This window comes from Talpa europaea (assembly GCF_964194135.1).
Source record: "Talpa europaea genome assembly, chromosome: 7".
NCBI classification, from domain to species: domain Eukaryota; kingdom Metazoa; phylum Chordata; class Mammalia; order Eulipotyphla; family Talpidae; genus Talpa; species Talpa europaea.
In genome coordinates this window covers 65,066,488-65,085,086 of record NC_140074.1, presented here as the reverse complement: position 1 = coordinate 65,085,086, position 18,599 = coordinate 65,066,488, and the positions used below count along the sequence as shown (strand labels likewise).

Below are 18,599 nucleotides of genomic sequence, written 5' to 3'. Positions count from 1 at the left end.
GCTCCCCACAGCAGTGTGTTTCTCAGTCTGCCTGCTCTGCTGTCCCCTCTGGCTCTGGTGAATTCTCTCACCCTCCTGTGCTTCTGTCTGTACCCAGTGCTTGTATAAATAAATAGATAAATAAATAAATAAATCTTTAAAAAAAAATAAAAGTACCAATGCCAAAGTCATTCAATCAGTAATTATTTTTCCAGAGTTCAGTAACACCTCGTGTGAGTTCTTACAAATAGCTTAAAGGAAGCAGGGCAGTTCTTGGCTTTTTTGTAAGTTTCTTATAGTTCTTTGAAAGTACAAAATCTGAGGAAGAAAAAGAATTATTAAAATATCACCACACGTTAATATTGGGGCAAGTGCCACATGGATGCATTTGTGTAGATTTGCATAGTCACTGTTGAGACACGGGTGTGTGGGTGGTTTTGTCCTTTCTCTACAATGACAGGAGCCTTTAACATCTCAGCTAAATCGTCTGAAACCCCCAGCCCCTGGTGCTCGGTGCTCTCAAGGCAAATGTCCCTCTCCCAAACAGGCCTGGATGCCCCCAGGAATCTACGACGCATATCCCAGACAGACAACAGCATCACCCTGGAGTGGAGGAACGGCAAGGCGGCTGTGGACCGTTACAGAATTAAGTACGCGCCCATCTCCGGAGGGGACCACACTGAGGTTGAAGCCCCGAAGAGCCAACAAGCCACAACCAAGACCATACTCACAAGTGAGCTCCACATCCCAACCCAGCCGGCCCCACAGGACGTCCCCACGTTGCAGCCTTCTAGAGAGGGAAGGCAGTGCAATCCCCAGGAACCCCTCTCACTCGGGCTTTTGAGAGTCAGTCTGTGGAACATCTGGACACTGGGCAAGACAGCCTCCAGGGACCAGTTTGGGGCCCTTTGATTGTCCTCTCAAAGTCTTTCCACCTGGGGGTAGGATCTCAACCAACCCGCATTTTCTCTTGTAGATCTGAGACCAGGAACTGAATATGGGATTGGCGTGTCTGCGGTGAAGGGAGACAAGGAAAGTGATCCAGCCACCATCAACGCGGCCACAGGTGAGGGGCACCTGCATTGTCACCAGCATGGGCTGGCCTGGGCAGACACAACAGCACCCAGGAGGCAGACAACCTACTTACAGAGAAGCAGGAGATGACTCTGCCCTGAGGAGAAAGGGCGGCCAGGGTCCTCTAGCCCAGATGTCTACATTCATCAGCCACCTAAGCCCACCACATCTGAAAAGTAGCAGCTCTGTTATCTCGTACAGAGAAGGGGATATTTTAGGGAGTATTTTAGGAAAAATTGGAACCAGATTTCAGCAGAAATTGACAAACATTTTTTTTTTAGATTCAACTTTTTTTTTTTTTTTACATCATTGTTCATTTTTAAACAGTATTTGCTTGCCCCCACACCCCGCCTGCTCAGGCGTAGTCCCCATAGACAAACTTTTTTAAAATTGGTTATCAGTTTCATTTTTTAAGAAACCACTAACTAATCAAAACACACCTGAGAGGTCGTGTTTCTATTAGAAAATGTGTCTTACCGAGTCCCTTCTGCATGTCAAGCGTAAGCAGCAGAGCAGAGTTATAGGCCAACTTCCCCAGAGCATCCTGAGCTCCAGCCTCTGGGGGAGGGTGAGGAAGGGCTCAGTGAGTTAAGGCTGATGGTTCTGTCCTCCAGTTTTTGTTTTTGTTGTTAATTTGCAAAAAGGAAAACTGTGTCTACCTCACCACCAGCCTCTTCCTCAATTCCCCCAGGCACTGATGAGAGGAGAGGTGGGCACCACGAGGACTGAGATGAGATGTCTCATCTCCTTTCACACTGCAGTGCTGAGCACTTATCTACATGCTCTTTTTACCTTTATTTTGAAGTAACTGGAGATTCACTGCAGTTGTGAGAAGTGATGTAAAGAGATTCCCTGTGCCCTCTGCCCTGTCTCCCTCAAAGGTGACAAAGTTGTAACTATAGACCATGTTCAGCCAGGAAGTTGACATTGATATCATCTATAAATTTTAGTAAGATTTCTCTAGTTTTGCATGCACTTAATCCTGTATATGTGTGTATTTAGTTGTCTACATTTTAATCACATGTAGATTCTTGAAACCGTTGCTATAGTCAATACACAAAATAGTTTCATCACAAAGAACAGTCTTTCTACCTTCGAGAGCCACAGCCACCTCCTTCCCTCTCCCTTCCCCAAACCCTTGGCATTCTCTAAAATAGTCTTCATCTCTATAATTTTGTTATTTCCAGAACATTACATAACAGGAATCCCACATTATGCATGCTTTAGAGTTGGCTTATTCATTGAGTATAATCCTCTTGAAATCCATCCAGATTGTTTCTTGTATCAATAGTCAGTTCCTTTTAAATGCTTTTAATCGAGTAGCATTTTATGGCACAGATAGACTATTCTACTATTTTTAATCTTAAAAAAAAATCTGACAGTAATGCACAGCAGCATTTCACAAAGGTGAAAGCTGAGACCCAGATGAAGCCCCTGAAGCCCATGGCCCCTCACAGGCAGATAGTGGCCAGCACTGGCTTGGTGCTCAGCCCCAGAGAAGCTCTGCCTCACAACCGGGAGGGTGATCCTGTCTGTTTCCCTCCCAGACATAGATGCGCCGAAGGACCTCCGGGTCTCCAAAACTTCAGAGACCAGACTGACCCTGCAGTGGAGGCCGCCGCTAGCCAAGTTTGACCATTACCGTCTCAACTACAGTTTGGCCGCGGGCCAGCCAGTGGAGGTGCAGCTTCCCAGAGACACCACCTCCTACGAGCTGCACGGCCTGGCCCCTGGGCAGGAATACACCGTCCTCCTCAAGGCTGAGAAGGGCAGGCACAAAAGCAAGGCTGTGCGTGTGAAGGCTTCCACAGGTGAGGTCAGCCTCTGAGCTCCCTCCAGGTCTGCAGCTGGCTGGGCAGTGTGGGCCCATCAGCCGGGTTGTCTGCACAGGAGAGAACCAAGAGGAAGATGTGCTGCTTCCTCTACTCACGAAGCCTCTAAATGCCACTGTGAAAGAGCTACTTATGTCTCTCTTCTCATATTAACAGATGCAGCAAAGCCCCCTTGCTGGGCGATCTAGTGGTTTTAACTATTTCTTCTTCGGAGAACTTAAAGCATCAGGGTTTGTGTTTGCTTTTGTCCTTGGTTCTCTTTTTAATTTTGTGCATTTCACAGAATCTTTTAAATGTTTCTTTTTTTCCCCCACTTTAGTATAATGATTCATTAATTTTTTAATTTTATTTCTGTTCAAGATGGCCAAGATGTCGGATGTCATTCTTTAACTGTTTCCCATTAATTGTTTTTATTCCAGGTCTTTTATTCTCTCTACGGTTCCCTGAAAAGTTGCATATGGTCCTCTGAGCCTTCAGTGGGGCTCTCTTCATTTTCTCTTCTCCCTTAGCGATGGAGAGGTAAACTTCCTTTTACCCTGACAGTTTAATCCTGACCACCATTGTGCATTCCAGCCTAATTATCCTGCCCCACATCCCCGCTGCATTGTTTCCTTGATGGATAATTGAAAAAGTAATCAAAAAAAAAAATCAGTTCTTCCTACAGGAAACACAAGCACATTGACTTTTGATCCCAGCATATGTAAGAAGAATAGGTAAAATGTTAATTCTTCAGGGTTTAACAAGTAATACTTTTTAGTTTCAGTTTAATTGTTATGCATTGATTAAGTACCCACTGCGTACAATTCCCTATTTAATGCTGTTATTTTGACTCATGTTACTGCTCATAGTTCTTGGGGAAGAGTAGATATTTGGAATATTTTAGGGAACTCAGTCAAGGAAAAGGGGGATCATGGGATTCAGGAACAGTCAGAGAAAGTGGCATTGCAGAGATGTTGCTCCAGGGGGGATCTTGATAAGCAGGAGATAGGTCATAAAGGTGGGCATATTTAGAAATGCCTTGAAGAGTCTGTCATTTATGAATATCTCCACCTGCATATAACAGAAAGCTCAAATAACAATGAATTCAGCAAGAGAGAAGTTGGTTTCCTCTCTCATAAAATAAACCTGATATTGGGTAGTTCAAGGGTAGCATAGTAGTTCCAAACTGTCAAGGACTCAGGTTCCTTGTATCTTTCCATTCCCCCATTCTTAGCATTTGCCTTCCATTCTCAAAATCACCTCTGTGTTACAATACGGCTGCTGCAGTACAGCCTTCACATCTGTGGTCTAGGCAGCATGAAAAAAGAAGTCCTAAAACCAAAAAGGAGTTCCTCCCATATTTCATTGACCCATTGACCATTCCTAGCTAACATGAGCCTAGGAAAGCTAGTCTTCTGGCTAAAGATGTCACTACCAACAGAATATTGTGGTTGTTTATAATGTAGAAAGAGAGAAGTGATATTTGGTAAACAAAAATTAACCTGTTCCAGGGAATCTAAAAGTAGGCAATCTGTCCACCACGCAGGGAATCCTTCCCACCCAGTTATAAGGTTATCATCAAAGAGGGATGGCTTAAGAATTGATGAGGGCAGGACAGAATAAGAAAGGAAGAAATCTATGGACTATTTTATTTTGTTAAAAGTGAGACAGGAGTTTCTTTCCATCTCCCATGTTTGCTCAGTACCATACTACACCTTTGCTTTGTGCTGAGTTCAGAGCTCCTGGAGCAATTGAGACAAGTCTGCGTTTCCCAGGACCTTGATATCTAGCAAACAGACTGACAGACACGAACCCAACTCTCCACCAGATGTAATGGGGGCTGCAGGGGGCACAGTCGGCACAGAGGGAACAGTAGGATGCCTTTGGGCATCAGAAAGGATTCAAATGGAAAACAGCTTTTGGACAGAGACCCAAGAGTCCAACAGGACTTCCCCCTGTGTTCCCCCGTGCTAGGGGAACATGCAGAGAAGCAGAGTCCACATGCCAGCCCTTGGCAAACGTGGGAAGAAAAAAAGAAAGGAAAAGTGGGAGCCCTCGGGTGAATGAACTATGAGCAAGAGAAATTCCCAGCTCTATACCACAAGGTTCGTAAGAGTAGAAGTCTGCAAAGAGCCACTCATTATCTGTGGGTTTTACAATGATGGGGAATTGGCCATCCCAAGCATTTTTCCCAGGGATTTTCAGGGCTCTGGCCATGGAATTGGGCCAAAGTGCAAGCCTCTTCTTTAATGAAGCACCAAATTTAAAGCACGCAGGACCTAGATGCTGGCATACCGCAAACTACCCAGCCCTACGGAATCGGGCATTCTCAGCTCTCTGACCTCGCTGACCAGGGTCCCTTTGATACCGGAATTGTCAGGCCTAGTCTCCCAGCCAGGAACAGATCACAGGCTGCAGGGCAGCGCTGAGTCCCAGCCACTAGACCCCCATGGGTTGGTGTCTCACGAAGCCGCAGCAGGAACTTCGCAGACGCTCAGGCAAGCAAGCGAGAAGAGGCAGGTTTGTTTACAGAAAGAAAAAGTTTATTGAGGAGAAAAAGAGCAGAAATAAAGTGGGACTCCCAGGCCAGGGAACCAGGCCTGGGAGGGGCAAGGAAGCCAAAGTGGAGTCGTGTCTCAGGGAATATATACCTTTTTTCCCTCATTATTCTAAAGCTCCACCAGTCTCTTTGTGATTGGTTCGTTCTCGTCTGTCTCACTTAATTTGCTACTGAGTGGGGGATCTTCACATTCCTTATCTAACAGCTTTCTCTTTCCCCATTTATTGCATCTTTAAATTTATGGCCCAGTCTTCTGGATGGGCATCCCTGCATTGAAGTTAAACAGCTGCCCTTCTAAGTTGTCCATAAATTAAACCACTCTCCATTTCTCCAATCTCTGCCTCCCTTTACCACCTGAAGGAAACCAGGACCAGCTTTAACAATGTTGTCCTTGGTCCTGGGATGTTTGTTTTTCCTAGTGGAATGGGTTACTTTCCCTGGGTTGTCCTTATCTCTGAAGCCTCCCTAAATTCTTCAGAGGTCCCCTCCTGCACTGTCCCTAAAACTGCCTAATTTCTAGCTTGCCCTGTGTCTCACCTTGCTCATTTCTCCATGATCACCCTAGACTCATTGGTTGTTACGTATGCCAAGCCTGTGCCCTGCATGTACGTTTCATGTTGCCCAGATACCACTGGGCTCCCAGTTCTTCACATGGCATCTCACTTCTTCACTCAATGTAAGCATTTTCTCAAAACAAAGGGTTTCTCTAGTCACCAGTCTAAATGGCATCCTCAGCCTGCTTACCCCCATCATGCTACTCCAGAGTTCCTCACACACTTGCCCGGTCTGATATTGTTCAGTAGTTGGTTCATTTTTCCGTGACTTGCCTCCTCATACCAACCAGAATGTGAGGACTGTCCTTTCTCCAACACTGCATTCCGAGCACCCCGAGATAGTTGAACACATGGTATATGCTTCAGGAGCAATTTGGGGACCCTGACTGCTCCAGGGGCCATATTTCCATTGAATCTTCTGGTTTCTTCCCCAACCTTCTACCCCCCCACCCCCTAGGGCTGCATTAATAGGCCAAGTTCTTCTTCTTGGAGATTAAGGTAGAGGGAAAGTCTTTAATGAGGTATAATCTAGATTGGAAAGCAGGAAAAAAAGAAGTGAGGGAGGGTAGAGTAAGAGGAAGGGAATGACAATCTAGGGAAGAAGGAGAAAGAGACAGAGACAGACACACTATCCCTATTAACATTGTTAGCATTGAGTAACATTAGTGTATTCCAAGTGTCTCCCCCTTGTCTCCACTCTGCATTTTCATCTGATAAACTCAATGAAACCCTCTCAAAATGAAGGCCATAAATTTCCCAAAAGCAGTACGGGACACAAAGCAGGCAGGATAGGTAGAAACACAAGGTGACTCATGAAGCCTCTTTCCATACCAACCTATGATTCAACATGACACACCAGTAATCCTTATGCATTTGGGAAGCAGAAAGGTAGAATTTGTTTTTTAAGTATTATGAGTAACAGAGAACATTCTGCTCTGATTTACCATTTGATTTTCTCATGGAGTAAACTGAAATTTATTTAAATGTTTATCCATTCCGCAAATATTTATTTCTAACAGACTAGGACTCAGGCAAGGCTGATATATTATAGAACAGAAAGACAGAACCCATCTTCTGTAGAAATGTACATTGCAATGAGAGAGAACCAAAACTGAAATTATAAGAATGAAACTAGTCACTTTTACAGGGAAGTGTGGGAAAGTACAGGAGCACAGAGGCTAACCCAGTAAGACCAGAGTTATGGAAATGAAGTGTATCAGAGGAAGTTTTTGGAAGAAGTGACACTTGGCTGAGGCTTTGGGGTAAGTGGAGAAAGGAGTAATGACATTTCCAATAGGAGAACAGCATGTGAAAAAGCTCAAAGGAATGAAAAATTTTAGTGAAACACAAACTGTGCAGTCCTGCTGTGTGACCGAGCAGGGGAATAGCAAGGTACAAGGTCAGAGCTGTCATTGGGGACCAGCTGTCATCGGGGGCCAGAGGAGCAGTGAATATCATCAAGGACTTGGACTCCCTTCTTGACAGTGATGAAGAGTAGCTGAGAAGTTTTAAGACAGATATGTTTTTATCTTCAATTGTCTTATCTCTACAAGACAAGATCAAAGTGATGGAAGGTAGACTTTGGAGTCCACAAGCTTGGCCGTGGCCATCCCCCTAATGTGGGAGATTCATGCTTTCTCCCAACAGTGAACACGGAGCATAAATTCCTCATCAGTCAGCACTCTGTAAATACCATCTGCAATATAGTGGAAGCCCAAAGATTTAAAGTTGGCACTGTCAGAAATTCCTCCAAAACAGCTGGTCAAATCCTGATTCCCCAGGCCCACTGACATTGTTCAGAGGGTAGATGCCAATGCACAGCTGTAAGAAAAAAAAACAACAGCCTTTTCATAAAGAAATGCCAAGCAATTCCCTGGGGAACTACCCAGCGGAAGCACTGGCTTCTGGGGCACTTAGACTACATGGGTGTCACTGGTTATTGAAATGAAGACTCCGCACTTATGTGTCACCTTTTGGTCCTCACCTCAGCTATTGTCTGCTGTATTTATATTCATTCCCTCTCTTTTTATACTTCCTATCCATCTCCTTTTCATGTATCTATTTATTGACGTTGTAGCTTGTATTTATCTGACTAGCATTTGGTTGGCTAGTGAAGGGCTGGGATGAGGCACCATCAGAACCCCACTGCAGGACAGCCACAGCTCTGCAGCACTAGGTAACAAACTGATGCTCTCTCTTGATTTACCTATCAAGAAATTAAAAAGAAAATCTAAAAATTTTGGTGAACATCTCATTACCATGAATATCATTTTTTTCCTGGGCAACATAATATTATGTGAAAATTGCTTCTTTCAGTGCATGAATAGTTGAAGCAGGTGGGTGGGAAATTCAATAATAGTATCACTGGCACATTAAAAACTGACTCAAAGACAAAAGTCGGTGCTCATTAGGAAGAGACATTTTCTGATGTGAATCTCCCCCTCTCTGCTCTCCACCCATCTTTACTACAAAACCTACCAGACAATCCATGATCAACTGCCCCACTTAGCTGATTTCTTTCCACATCTCTTGTAACCTGGTACCTGCAATTTCTTTCATGAAGAAAAGGAAAAAAGAATGTTTTATGTCAAAAGTAGAAGGATGACTTAAAAGACAGTTATACAAAGAGAAAAAGATTTGCTTAATTCATAGAAAGGTATAAATTGTCAGTCAGCTAAGTTCCTGACAAGCAATGACAGCAGGCTCAAAAGGAGGTAAATAGGATAAGAAGTGGAGTTTATGAGCCAGAGGATCAATTTTCTTAATCTGATAGTTTTGCTTAGATTGTTTTTTGTCCTCTGTCCCTCTAGGCCTGAGGATGGCAAGAACTGAATTACTCCCAAATATAGTTGTGTAAATGTTGAGGTCAAGGAAGCTATTGTCTTATCTGCAGCATTGATCCTGGCATCCAAAGGGCCAGTAGGTTTAGGGATGAATGACTCCCCTATTTTTTTTTGACAGATATACCCCAAAGTAGATATCACTTGGAGTTTGTGGTCCTTTCCTCTCATGGAGTCCATGTTTATGTGGTTAAGAAATGTGATGGGATCTTGGATGTGAATTTGGGTTAAGTGAGTCCATAGAATGCAGTTCCAGTTCAGGTATCACAAATACCTGGGACAGATAACAAATAATTTAGACTTTGCAGGCCATCGTTTTCTACTACAAAGACTCTGTCATGCCCTCTGACACATAAGCAGCCACCAACAATATATAAGTGAATAAGTGTGGCTGTGTGCCAATAAAACTTTATTTGTGACACTGACATTTGAATTTCATATATGTTCATGTGCCATGATGCATTTATCGTTCTTTGGGTTTTTTCCAAGCATTCCAAAAAATTAAACTTTTTTTTCACTCAGTCATTACCAAAATAGGCAGCTGGTCAGATACGGTACTCTATGCAGCCCTATTCTAGCTCAGATTTGAGGGAGTGTGCTATTGTGAAACAACTAAAAGAATGTCCCCAGCTGGAAAAGTCTGAAAGAAATAGAGTCTTGACAGAGAATCGTCAATGTAATTAAAAGCTAACATTTCAAGTTCAAATTCTGCCTCAAAGGACACAGAGGGCTCATGTGAAGTGAGCAACAATGCAGGGCAGAAATAGAGAAACAATTTGTTCTTTTGCATGAGCTCAAGGCAGTTCTTGCCCTGTTGTTCACAGACTTATTTCCAGGGGAAATCCTTGCTTCCTTGGGCATTCATAGTCCACATAAGCCTAGCCCTGGGCAAGCCATCACCTTTTAGGCATATTCAGACAAGTGAGTTTTCATTGTATCTTGTGTGTTCAAGAAATGAATGAAGATGGTACATTCAATTTTAATTAAACTTAATAAGCTGTTTCTTCCAGGGCCCCAGTCTTTCTATCTAGGAAGGGGCAGTTTTGCAAGGACTCCTGCCTTCCTCAGTTCCGCCTTACATATTTGTAATGTGTTCTTTTCTCTCTGATCTTTATGAAAGCTTTTTACATAAACTGATTTGAGTCCCAGAAATTGACAAAGAAAACAAAATAAAAGAACTACGGAACAGACCTTCCCAAGGAGATTAAGAATCATGAAAAGGAAAAGGTAGCTAAGAGGAGCTAATTTCCTCAAGATACCAGAGGCTGGATAGCTCAGCCCCCAAGACCCCAAGGATAGCCCCAGGCCGTTCCCTCTGAGCTCATCCTCATGATGAGAGACACTTTGCAATATGGAAACTGAAGGCCAGAGCAGTCCTCACAGAGAGCTGCAGATGTGTCTCCATCCACAGAACACTGGTTTCCAAAAGACAAGCTCCAGTGTGCTTCAGCTGGTGTGTATAAAGGCAAGCGAAACACTCTGTTGTTTTTTTCTGTTGGTGCTTTGATGGTGGCAGCACTGCTCTGGCCCGTGGGCAGCTGCACCACAGCCTCAGGCTCCGACGGCCTTTCTGCATGGACAGCAGCCTTGCCATTTCTAGGTTCTCAGAAGAAAGCATTTTGAGAAATGGTTGAACTGACCCCCATCTCTGTCATTATTCAGACCACAGCCCCGAATTGGAAAATCTCACTCTGACCGAGGTTGGCTGGGATGGCCTCCAACTCAACTGGACCGCAGCTGACCAGGCCTACGAGCACTTTGTCATTCAGGTGCAGGAGGCCAATGGGGTGGAGGCAGCTCAAAACCTCACAGTACCCGGCAGCCTTCGGGCTGCGGCCATCCCGGGCCTCAAGGCCGCCACCCCTTATAGAGTCACCATCTATGGGGTGATCGGGGGCTATAGGACTCCAGTGCTCTCTGCTGAGACCTCCACAGGTACCTTTTACCTTTGTCTCTCTAGCTTCTGTTTTTCTCAACAGGAAACTGCCCAAGGAATCAGACAAACTAACATAACTGGACTTGTGGGTATAAGTGCTAGCTGACAATATGGCATCTAATAATGGGAGTCCATCAGCCTCCAGGGTCAGCGTTCACACTGCATGGCGATGTGACCCACGCCCTATGGCATGTGTCCTCCCAGCCCAGGGACTCTCCACACAGCCCTAGAGTGGTGACCTTGAGCTTCATAAACAGGCTCCATTTTAGTAAAGGGTGTGAAGGGCCAATATTTAAAGGGAAAAAAATATATCACACAATTAATCCCCTCATCGCTGGAATGGAGGGCAGTTCCTTAATAAGAAATTTTTTCCTATATCTCACCCTTTGCTCTGTTTCTCAAATTAGGAATTTGCATGATGCATGTGAAGCTAAACTTGTTTTTAGTTCAAAGACTATTCTAGTTAAAGATTCCCTGGGTCTTGGTGTGTGACTGGATCATTAAACTAGCTCTCTGTCCTCCTCCAGGAGAAACTCCCAAATTGGGAGAGGTCACGGTGTCCGAGGTGGGCTGGAATACCCTCAAGCTCAACTGGACTGCTCCCGAAGGGGCCTATGAGCACTATGCCATTCAGGTGCAGGAGAAAGACATGGCAGAGGCAGCCCAGAACCTCACGGTACCTGGGGGGCTGAGATCCGTGGACCTGGCTGGGCTCAAAGCAGCCACTCATTATACAGTCACCATTCGTGGGGTCACCTCGGACTTCAGCACAACCCCTCTGTCTGTTGAAGTCTCGACAGGTATTTTAGATTAGTTGACTAACTCACTTCATTTCATTGTCTCAGCTCGAGAGACCCAGGCTGGGTTTAGCTCCTAGCTAGCTGGGGGATACCGGTGAATCATTCCTTGCTTTCATCCAAATGTCATTTCCCTTATTTGGCCAAGACCCAGTGGTAGCATAGTGGCCAATTCCATGGAAAATTCCACCTACTCTTCCTTTACAAAAGTGAGAAATGACTTTTCTTCCAAAGTCAGTTTCAGTCATAGTATCTAAGAACTTGGATACACAACTTCGAGTTTGTTTTAAGAACGCACCAAAGGACTCCCCAAAGCTCCATTTGTATGTCAAGAATGGAAGTTGTGAACACTGCCTGGAACTATCTTTTACTCCCTAAGGCTGAATAGAAACCCTGGCTTTGACGCCAGCAGTTTGAATACACTCACCACCATCTCTAAATCATGCATCTGTAATCAACACTAACCAGACCACTCACCCGACCTGAGCCAAAATGCCATGTCACCTGAACCCCAGCATGTAGTTGCCTTTTAGTAACTTAGCAACTCTGTGTCCTTATGCAGAGGAGGTTCCAGATCTGGGAAACCTCACAGTGACCAAGGTTAGCTGGGATGCCCTCAGGCTGGACTGGACCACCCCAGATGGAATCTATGAGCAGTTTATCATTGAGGCCCGGGAGGCTGACCAGGCTGAAGAAGCTCACAGCCTCATAGTTCCTGGCACCCTGCGCTCCACGGAAATCCCAGGCCTTCGGGCTGGTACCCCTTACACAATCACCCTGCGTGGCCAGGTCAAGGGCAGCAGCTCTCGACCCCTTGCTATGGAGGTTATCACAGGTAACACCTCCCTCCCCAAACCAGGGACATGATGGAGCCGGCCTTTCATTAGCATAGGGAAATTTCCCGTGGGGTGGGGTCCTTCTTATTCTTGTTGCTAGGCATCAGGAATACAAGTACTAACTCGGAAAGTCTGGGTCAGTTCCACCTTACTGGCTGGATATTCTTGGGTGTATCACTATACATCTCTTGGCTTTTTTTCTTTTCTCATCTTTAATCAGCGACTATGCCCATACTTCAGAACACTGTTCTGAGTAGTAACTGAGATGGTGAAGGAAAGTGATTAGCAAAGTATCCATGCTGTAGTAAGTACTGGATACAAGTCGCTAAGCTTATTCTCTAGCAACACATCATAACAAAAATAAAAATAGCATAAACAGAGCTGTGGCACAAAAATGAGGTCAGGACTTTCTAGAGAACCTTGTGAGTGCCCTTAGAGTCACAGACGGCCATCCAACTTGCAGTCAGATGTCTATAGTGTAACCTTTGGGAATGATATAGTTACCTGCTGAAATTATCCAACTCTGTCTCCTTAGCAGACACTCAAAGCAGGGACATTTCCCAGAAAGGACAGCTGCATTTGACCTCAATGTTTTCATACAATTTGAGGAGAAAAATAAATTCAGCTCAATTTGTCCCATGAAAATATGCTGTTCCATCTGTTATAGAAAACTCTGTGCTGTTCATGAGGATTTTAAAAACAGCTTTAAAAGCTGAATGGGTAAATGGGCCCCATGTTTGGTAGTAGAGATTTTATGCTGGACCTTAAGCCCAGGCCCCTCTCTATAAATGTACTTGATTTAATAATGTCCCCCAAATTACCTAATTCAAATAAGTGAAATGGTTTGGGTTTTTGTTGTTGTGTATTTTTTTTTTTTTTGCTCATACATATCAAATAATCTGAATCCTTCGCAGAAATGACACACAATTCCCAAAATCAGAAAGGCAATGTTGCAGTATAGCTAGTTGAATAGGTTGCCAGTGTCCTGTGTTTCTGGAAATATCTTTGGACCAAATAAGAGCAAAAAAGGCCTTTGAGACAGGCTGGGTGCAGGATGCTAATGAAATACATATGAAGTTTATAAATTTTTGTTTATAGAGCACAGATCCTTGTGCAAATGAAATCTTACAAGGAACACAGGATTCCCCCTGCCCCCACCATGATAAATCAATGAACAGCTACTCTTGGTGATCTGGGAAGGAGGAGGGGGGTTGCCTGCACCCATGTCCTCAGCCCAGATCTTCCAAAGAAGTCACGGGTCCACATAGAACACAGGCTGAGCACAGACCTCTACAAGGTGAGCTTTGCTCAGGCTGGCTCAGGTCTCAGATACCTGAGATCAAGCACCTCGCACCTTTTTTGGCTGAAATTTCTGTAGTTATTTTCCTTTCTACTCCATGGCCACGTAAGCCTTAAAAAGAAGGCTGGAAGATGGCTTTCGACCCACATTAGCATTCCATCTCTGCTGGGTTTTTCCATATCTGAATCCAAACATTCTAAACCAGCCATAAAAGCTACACTCAATTTCCTTCCTACATTGTAGAAAAATTAATAGTGGGCCCTGCTCTGCCCCATTTACTGAGCAAAACATTATCACTTTTAATTTAAAGGAGGCACTTGTGTCACAGAAATGGCCTTCCTCTACCATGTAGCATTCGTCATGCAGACATCCAGTGCTGGGGGGTGGGGGTAGAAGAGCCAAGTGTGGTGCCAGGACAGCTGAGAGGCATGCAGAGGAAACCTCAGCTTGCCCAAACCTGAGAGCACACGCCTGCAGCCCCGTCAGCTAGCTTGTGGCCAGCACGGAGCTGGGTCACAGTAACGTAGGTGATGTGGTGGTGCCAGTCATTTCCAGGTGATTGAGACTTTCCCAGGAAACACCTAAGCAACGGTCCGGCTGCCACTATGGGCCCTCGCTCTGTCAGGGCTTCTGAGCATCTGTTATGATGCTCAGAGATTTGCAAGTGTTATCGCTGACTTAGCACACAAGTCAGCAAGATAGTCACTGTTAGCTCCATTTAAAGGGTAGGTAGGAGAGGGAGGCTTAGAGATGCACTGGCTGACACACCCAACATGACAGCTTGCCCTGAAGTGCTGGAATTCTACCCAGGGGCCTCTGCCCCCAAAGTCTGCAGTTCTAACCATTCCTACTCCCTTACCCTGACCCAAGACCCCACCTTACTACGGGACCTGCGGGTGCTGGCCGCACAGTCCCCTTTCTGGCCATTTTTAGCTCCTGAAGAAAGCTGTGGTCCAATTTCAAATTGGAAATTCCTAGAGGCCAAGAATGACCCCAAAACCTCTTCTTGCCCTTTCTCTCCCCCTTAGAGCTAGGCTGTGCGACATCGGGTTTCCTTGGTTTGGGTTTGCAAGACTGACAAACACTTCTCTGTCCTTCTTCAGAGGAGCTCCCAAAGCTGGGAGACTTAGCTGTGACCGAGGTTGGCTGGGATGGCCTCCAACTCAACTGGACCGCAGCTGACCAGGCCTACAAGCACTTTGTCATTCAGGTGCAGGAGGCCAACGGGGTGGAGGCAGCTCAGAACCTCACGGTACCTGGCAGCCTTCGGGCTGCAGCCATCCCGGGCCTCAAGGCTGCCACCCCTTACAGAATCACCATCTACGGGGTGATCGGGGGCTATAGGACTCCAATGCTCTCTGCTGAGACCTCCACAGGTACCTTCTTCTCTGCTGTCCATGTTTTCTCCCCAGGGTTCCCTGTGCCTCTCCAAGAGATGGTTCAGGGGATCAGCTTTCTCCATGGCCGAATCCTTCCACACCCCTCTTAGCTGCTGGCCACGCTGCTCAGTTACCTCCCCGTGGCCTGCACCTTGGCCCAGATGCCTTTGCCCTCTTGAGAATGAACAATGCATTTACTGCCTTTGCTGACTGCCGGCCTCCCAGCCTCTCCCATACTTTACCTTCCAGCCTATAACTAGATCTCTTTTAAACTGATGGCTTTCTATTTCAGGAGACAGCCTGCTGGTTTTAATTCTCTTCTCCAGTGCTTGGGTCTAACTAACAGCCGACCTTTCCCATGTGTGAGTTCTGGTGGAGCACAGATTGTTTACTTTGAAGAGTCTTTCTGTTAGTGGAATTGGGGCATTACCATCCCAAATCCCTCCAGGTTATGGGCACTGTGGTTGTTGCCTTTAAGAAATGTTTCTTTAAAATGCACTGAGTATAAGAAAACAGAATTAGCCTCCTCCAGGCAATCTTCTCAGATCCTGAGTCATTGTTAGAACATCAGATTAACAAATAGCTCGACCAAAAAGAAAAAAAAAAAAAAAATCACACAATTATGACTGGAGACAGTACCAAAGAAAAAGGCATTCATTTGCAGACATACACACAGCAGTATTTGAAGCAAGGAATGTCCCAGACTATGAGCATCAGGGATTGGACGCCCTTTTTGCTGTTTTAATCAAGAGTTGTTCCCGGAAGTGTTAGCTCATGCTGGCACACTCCCTACCCAGACCCAACAGAGTGCATTATAGTTTACTTATCACTCTGCTGGGGGGGTAAGGCAGCCAGTGTGTCCCTAGAAGCCTGGTAAGGGAGGGACCTTCCCCAGCCCTCTCTTAGGTCTCTCACCTTTCTTATAAGCCTCGGCCTCTGGAGCACAGAAGAGGCTATGTATGCTGCTTTGTGTTGCACGCACCTCTCCTATTCTTAGATAATTATTGCAAGGAAACTCTTTATCAGACATGTATGTCCTAGTTGATTGTAACAAGAAAGCACAGCTCTTTATTTTAGCCTCCATCATTTCAGTAACTGTTTCCAAGATAAACAGAAAACACAGGCCACCGCTGCATGACGGTGACCTTGAAATGCCTAGAAATCACAGGTGAGGCTGATCTGGAAGGATCCAAGGTTCTTTTTACAAACCGTTCCTTTCCAGAAGGTAGAGAAATCATCTGCCACATCTGATCTTTCCTGCAGATTCTGTGGTTTGGGTGTCCCTTGTATTTTTATGTATTTTTTTTTCTTTTTAATGATAGCAACATTCTTGCTTCTGATGAGTTGGCCTGTGGGGAGGAAGGGCCATAATCCATCTGTGTTTCACCAAATCTGATGGGATGGGAAGGTCACCTTCCTCGCTAGAGTCAGCTTTCCTACCCCTACCTCTGCCTGCCCTCTGCATGTTTTATTCCTGCTGCTCGAATAAGAACTGGCAAGACCATCTCCAAAGCAAAATTTAATTTCTTAGCCAAGCAGGGTTGCCTGACTGCCTTGTGTTGGCTCAACTGTCTTGGCTGGCAAAGCTATTCTGTCCTTATTGGCCCACGTCAAAGCAGTAAAAGGGAGGACAAGCTGTTTTAACAGAATGTGAGAATGGCTGTCCCTTGTCAAAGTAAGTAGAAAATTACTGAGATTTACACTAAGTTGCCAATTCCCTCAAGTCACAAAATCAGGAGCCTGGAGGTACCACCTTGGGAGGGTAATGGCCTCAGAATTAGTTAGTCTTTACTTGAATAGACCAAGCATCCACAGAGAAGGATGCCTGCAGGAGGAAGCCAAGTGGTCTTGGTCTCCTGAGCACAATTCCAGAGGCCAGTAGCTGCCAGCAAGCCTATCTTTTGATCTATCGCCCGTGGGGCTTCCAGAAGCATGGAAACTCCAGCACAAGCAACAGTGCCTGCTTGGATCATTCAGCATGTCTCTCGCACCCAGGACCTTGGCCAGGGACATCTAATTGCCATACCATCCTTTTTTTGTTTTTCCTTTAACAAGTCCCCCTCCTCTTTCCTTCTCCTTGGCACTGACCAGGAGCACTGCTTCCTTTCACCGTAACCCTGAACTTTCAGATCTTTCTACCCAGCTCTGGTCCTAGTAACAACAACCTCAATCTTAAAACACAGCCAAATAATTAACTCAAGTGTATTTGTTTCTTCTGCCCTCCCCCCTCCTTTTTCAGCTGAAGAACCAGAAATTGGAAACTTAAGTGTTTCTGACGTAACACCTGAGAGCTTCAATCTCTCCTGGACAGCAACCGATGGAGCCTTCGAGACCTTTACCATTGAAATTATTGATTCCAATAGGTTCCTGGAGACCATGGAATATAATATTTCAGGTGATGCGCGAACTGCCCATATCTCAGGGCTCCGCCCTAGTAATGATTTTATTATCTACCTCTCTGGAATCACTCCCAGCGTCTGGACCAAAACCATCAGTGCCACAGCCACGACAGGTACATGCTCCTTCTCCCATCTCTAACACCCTCTCTCCAGAATCTTCCTTGCAGGGTGAAGCCACTGCTTCTCACCCACCGAAGCACAAGCAGTGGTACATTAACTCTTCCAGGATGCTGGGCTGGAGCACTGAACCATCTAATCTAACTCTCTCCCAATAGCAGCCCACATGGTGGATTGCCATAAAACCCTTACCTGATCTCTCGCCAGCAGGACATCCACAGCATAAAACATAGATTGGGCAAGATTGCCATATGGACTCTGGAGACAAGTTCTTTCCCTTCAATAACTAAAAAGCCAAAATGAAAGTTTCCCTTGACTTGGAAAGACATTGCCTCAATAAAAGAGGTCTAAAAATGTGCACTTTGGGTTACCCTAGTATCTTCATCTGTCTAGTGCCTTTCACCTCCTGATGTCTGAATACCCCACTGATAGATGGAATTGCTTTGGTGATAGTATATTTATTTCAAGTGGGAAATGCGAAGAGAGAGCAGAGATTACTCATTGCAGGAATGCAGGGAAGGTACGTCATCCAGGCCTCTCAATTCCAATGTCACCCCTAGGAGAGGAGACTCAAATATTCTGTCTTTCCTGCAGAATGGTAGATGGCCAATGGAAAAGTAAAAACAGAATAGTCATGTTGAAATAAGGAGCTTGGTTAACTAGAGAGTAAACTGCTCTCACTTTAACTGTGACTCATACTATATAAGATGCTCTCTTCTGCAAAAGAGAATTCTATATGATCTGGGAAGGAGACCTCTGTCCATTCAAAACAGCATCCTTAGCACAGTTTAGGCAATGCCTTCCCTTGACAGGTAAAGTAAGACAAACTAAAGGGAAAAAGTGGGTGGAGCAAAATAGGAGAATTTCTTCTTGTCTTTCACAAAGTGGGACCCCATTTTCTTGTAGTGTTGGGGGTCCAGGAAAAGGGCCGCCACTGTAGCATCAAAATGATCTCTCACTCAAGTTGCTCACAGCTGAGGAACAGTCTGGCCCTGCTCCATGAGACACATTGCTCTC

The 18,599-nt window shown here is 45.2% G+C and overlaps 1 protein-coding gene across 5 annotated transcripts in view; it reads left to right on the top strand.

Annotated features, from left to right (window-relative positions):
- TNC (tenascin C) overlaps positions 1-18,599 on the top strand; it is a gene marked incomplete at both ends in the record, with an annotated part of 64,107 nt that overhangs the window by 11,771 nt on the left and 33,737 nt on the right. For 3 of the 5 annotated variants that reach the window (XM_084236979.1, XM_084236978.1, XM_084236977.1), the window contains 7 exons: positions 527-712; positions 956-1,045; positions 2,601-2,864; positions 10,481-10,753; positions 11,282-11,554; positions 14,791-15,063; positions 17,306-17,578. In XM_084236979.1, coding sequence (XP_084093105.1) covers positions 527-712; positions 956-1,045; positions 2,601-2,864; positions 10,481-10,753; positions 11,282-11,554; positions 14,791-15,063; positions 17,306-17,578 — 1,632 coding nt within the window. Of the gene's footprint in view, positions 1-526; positions 713-955; positions 1,046-2,600; positions 2,865-10,480; positions 10,754-11,281; positions 11,555-12,113; positions 12,387-14,790; positions 15,064-17,305; positions 17,579-18,599 lie in introns of all 5 variants that reach the window. The other 2 variants (XM_084236976.1, XM_084236980.1) reach the window with 2 other exon arrangements.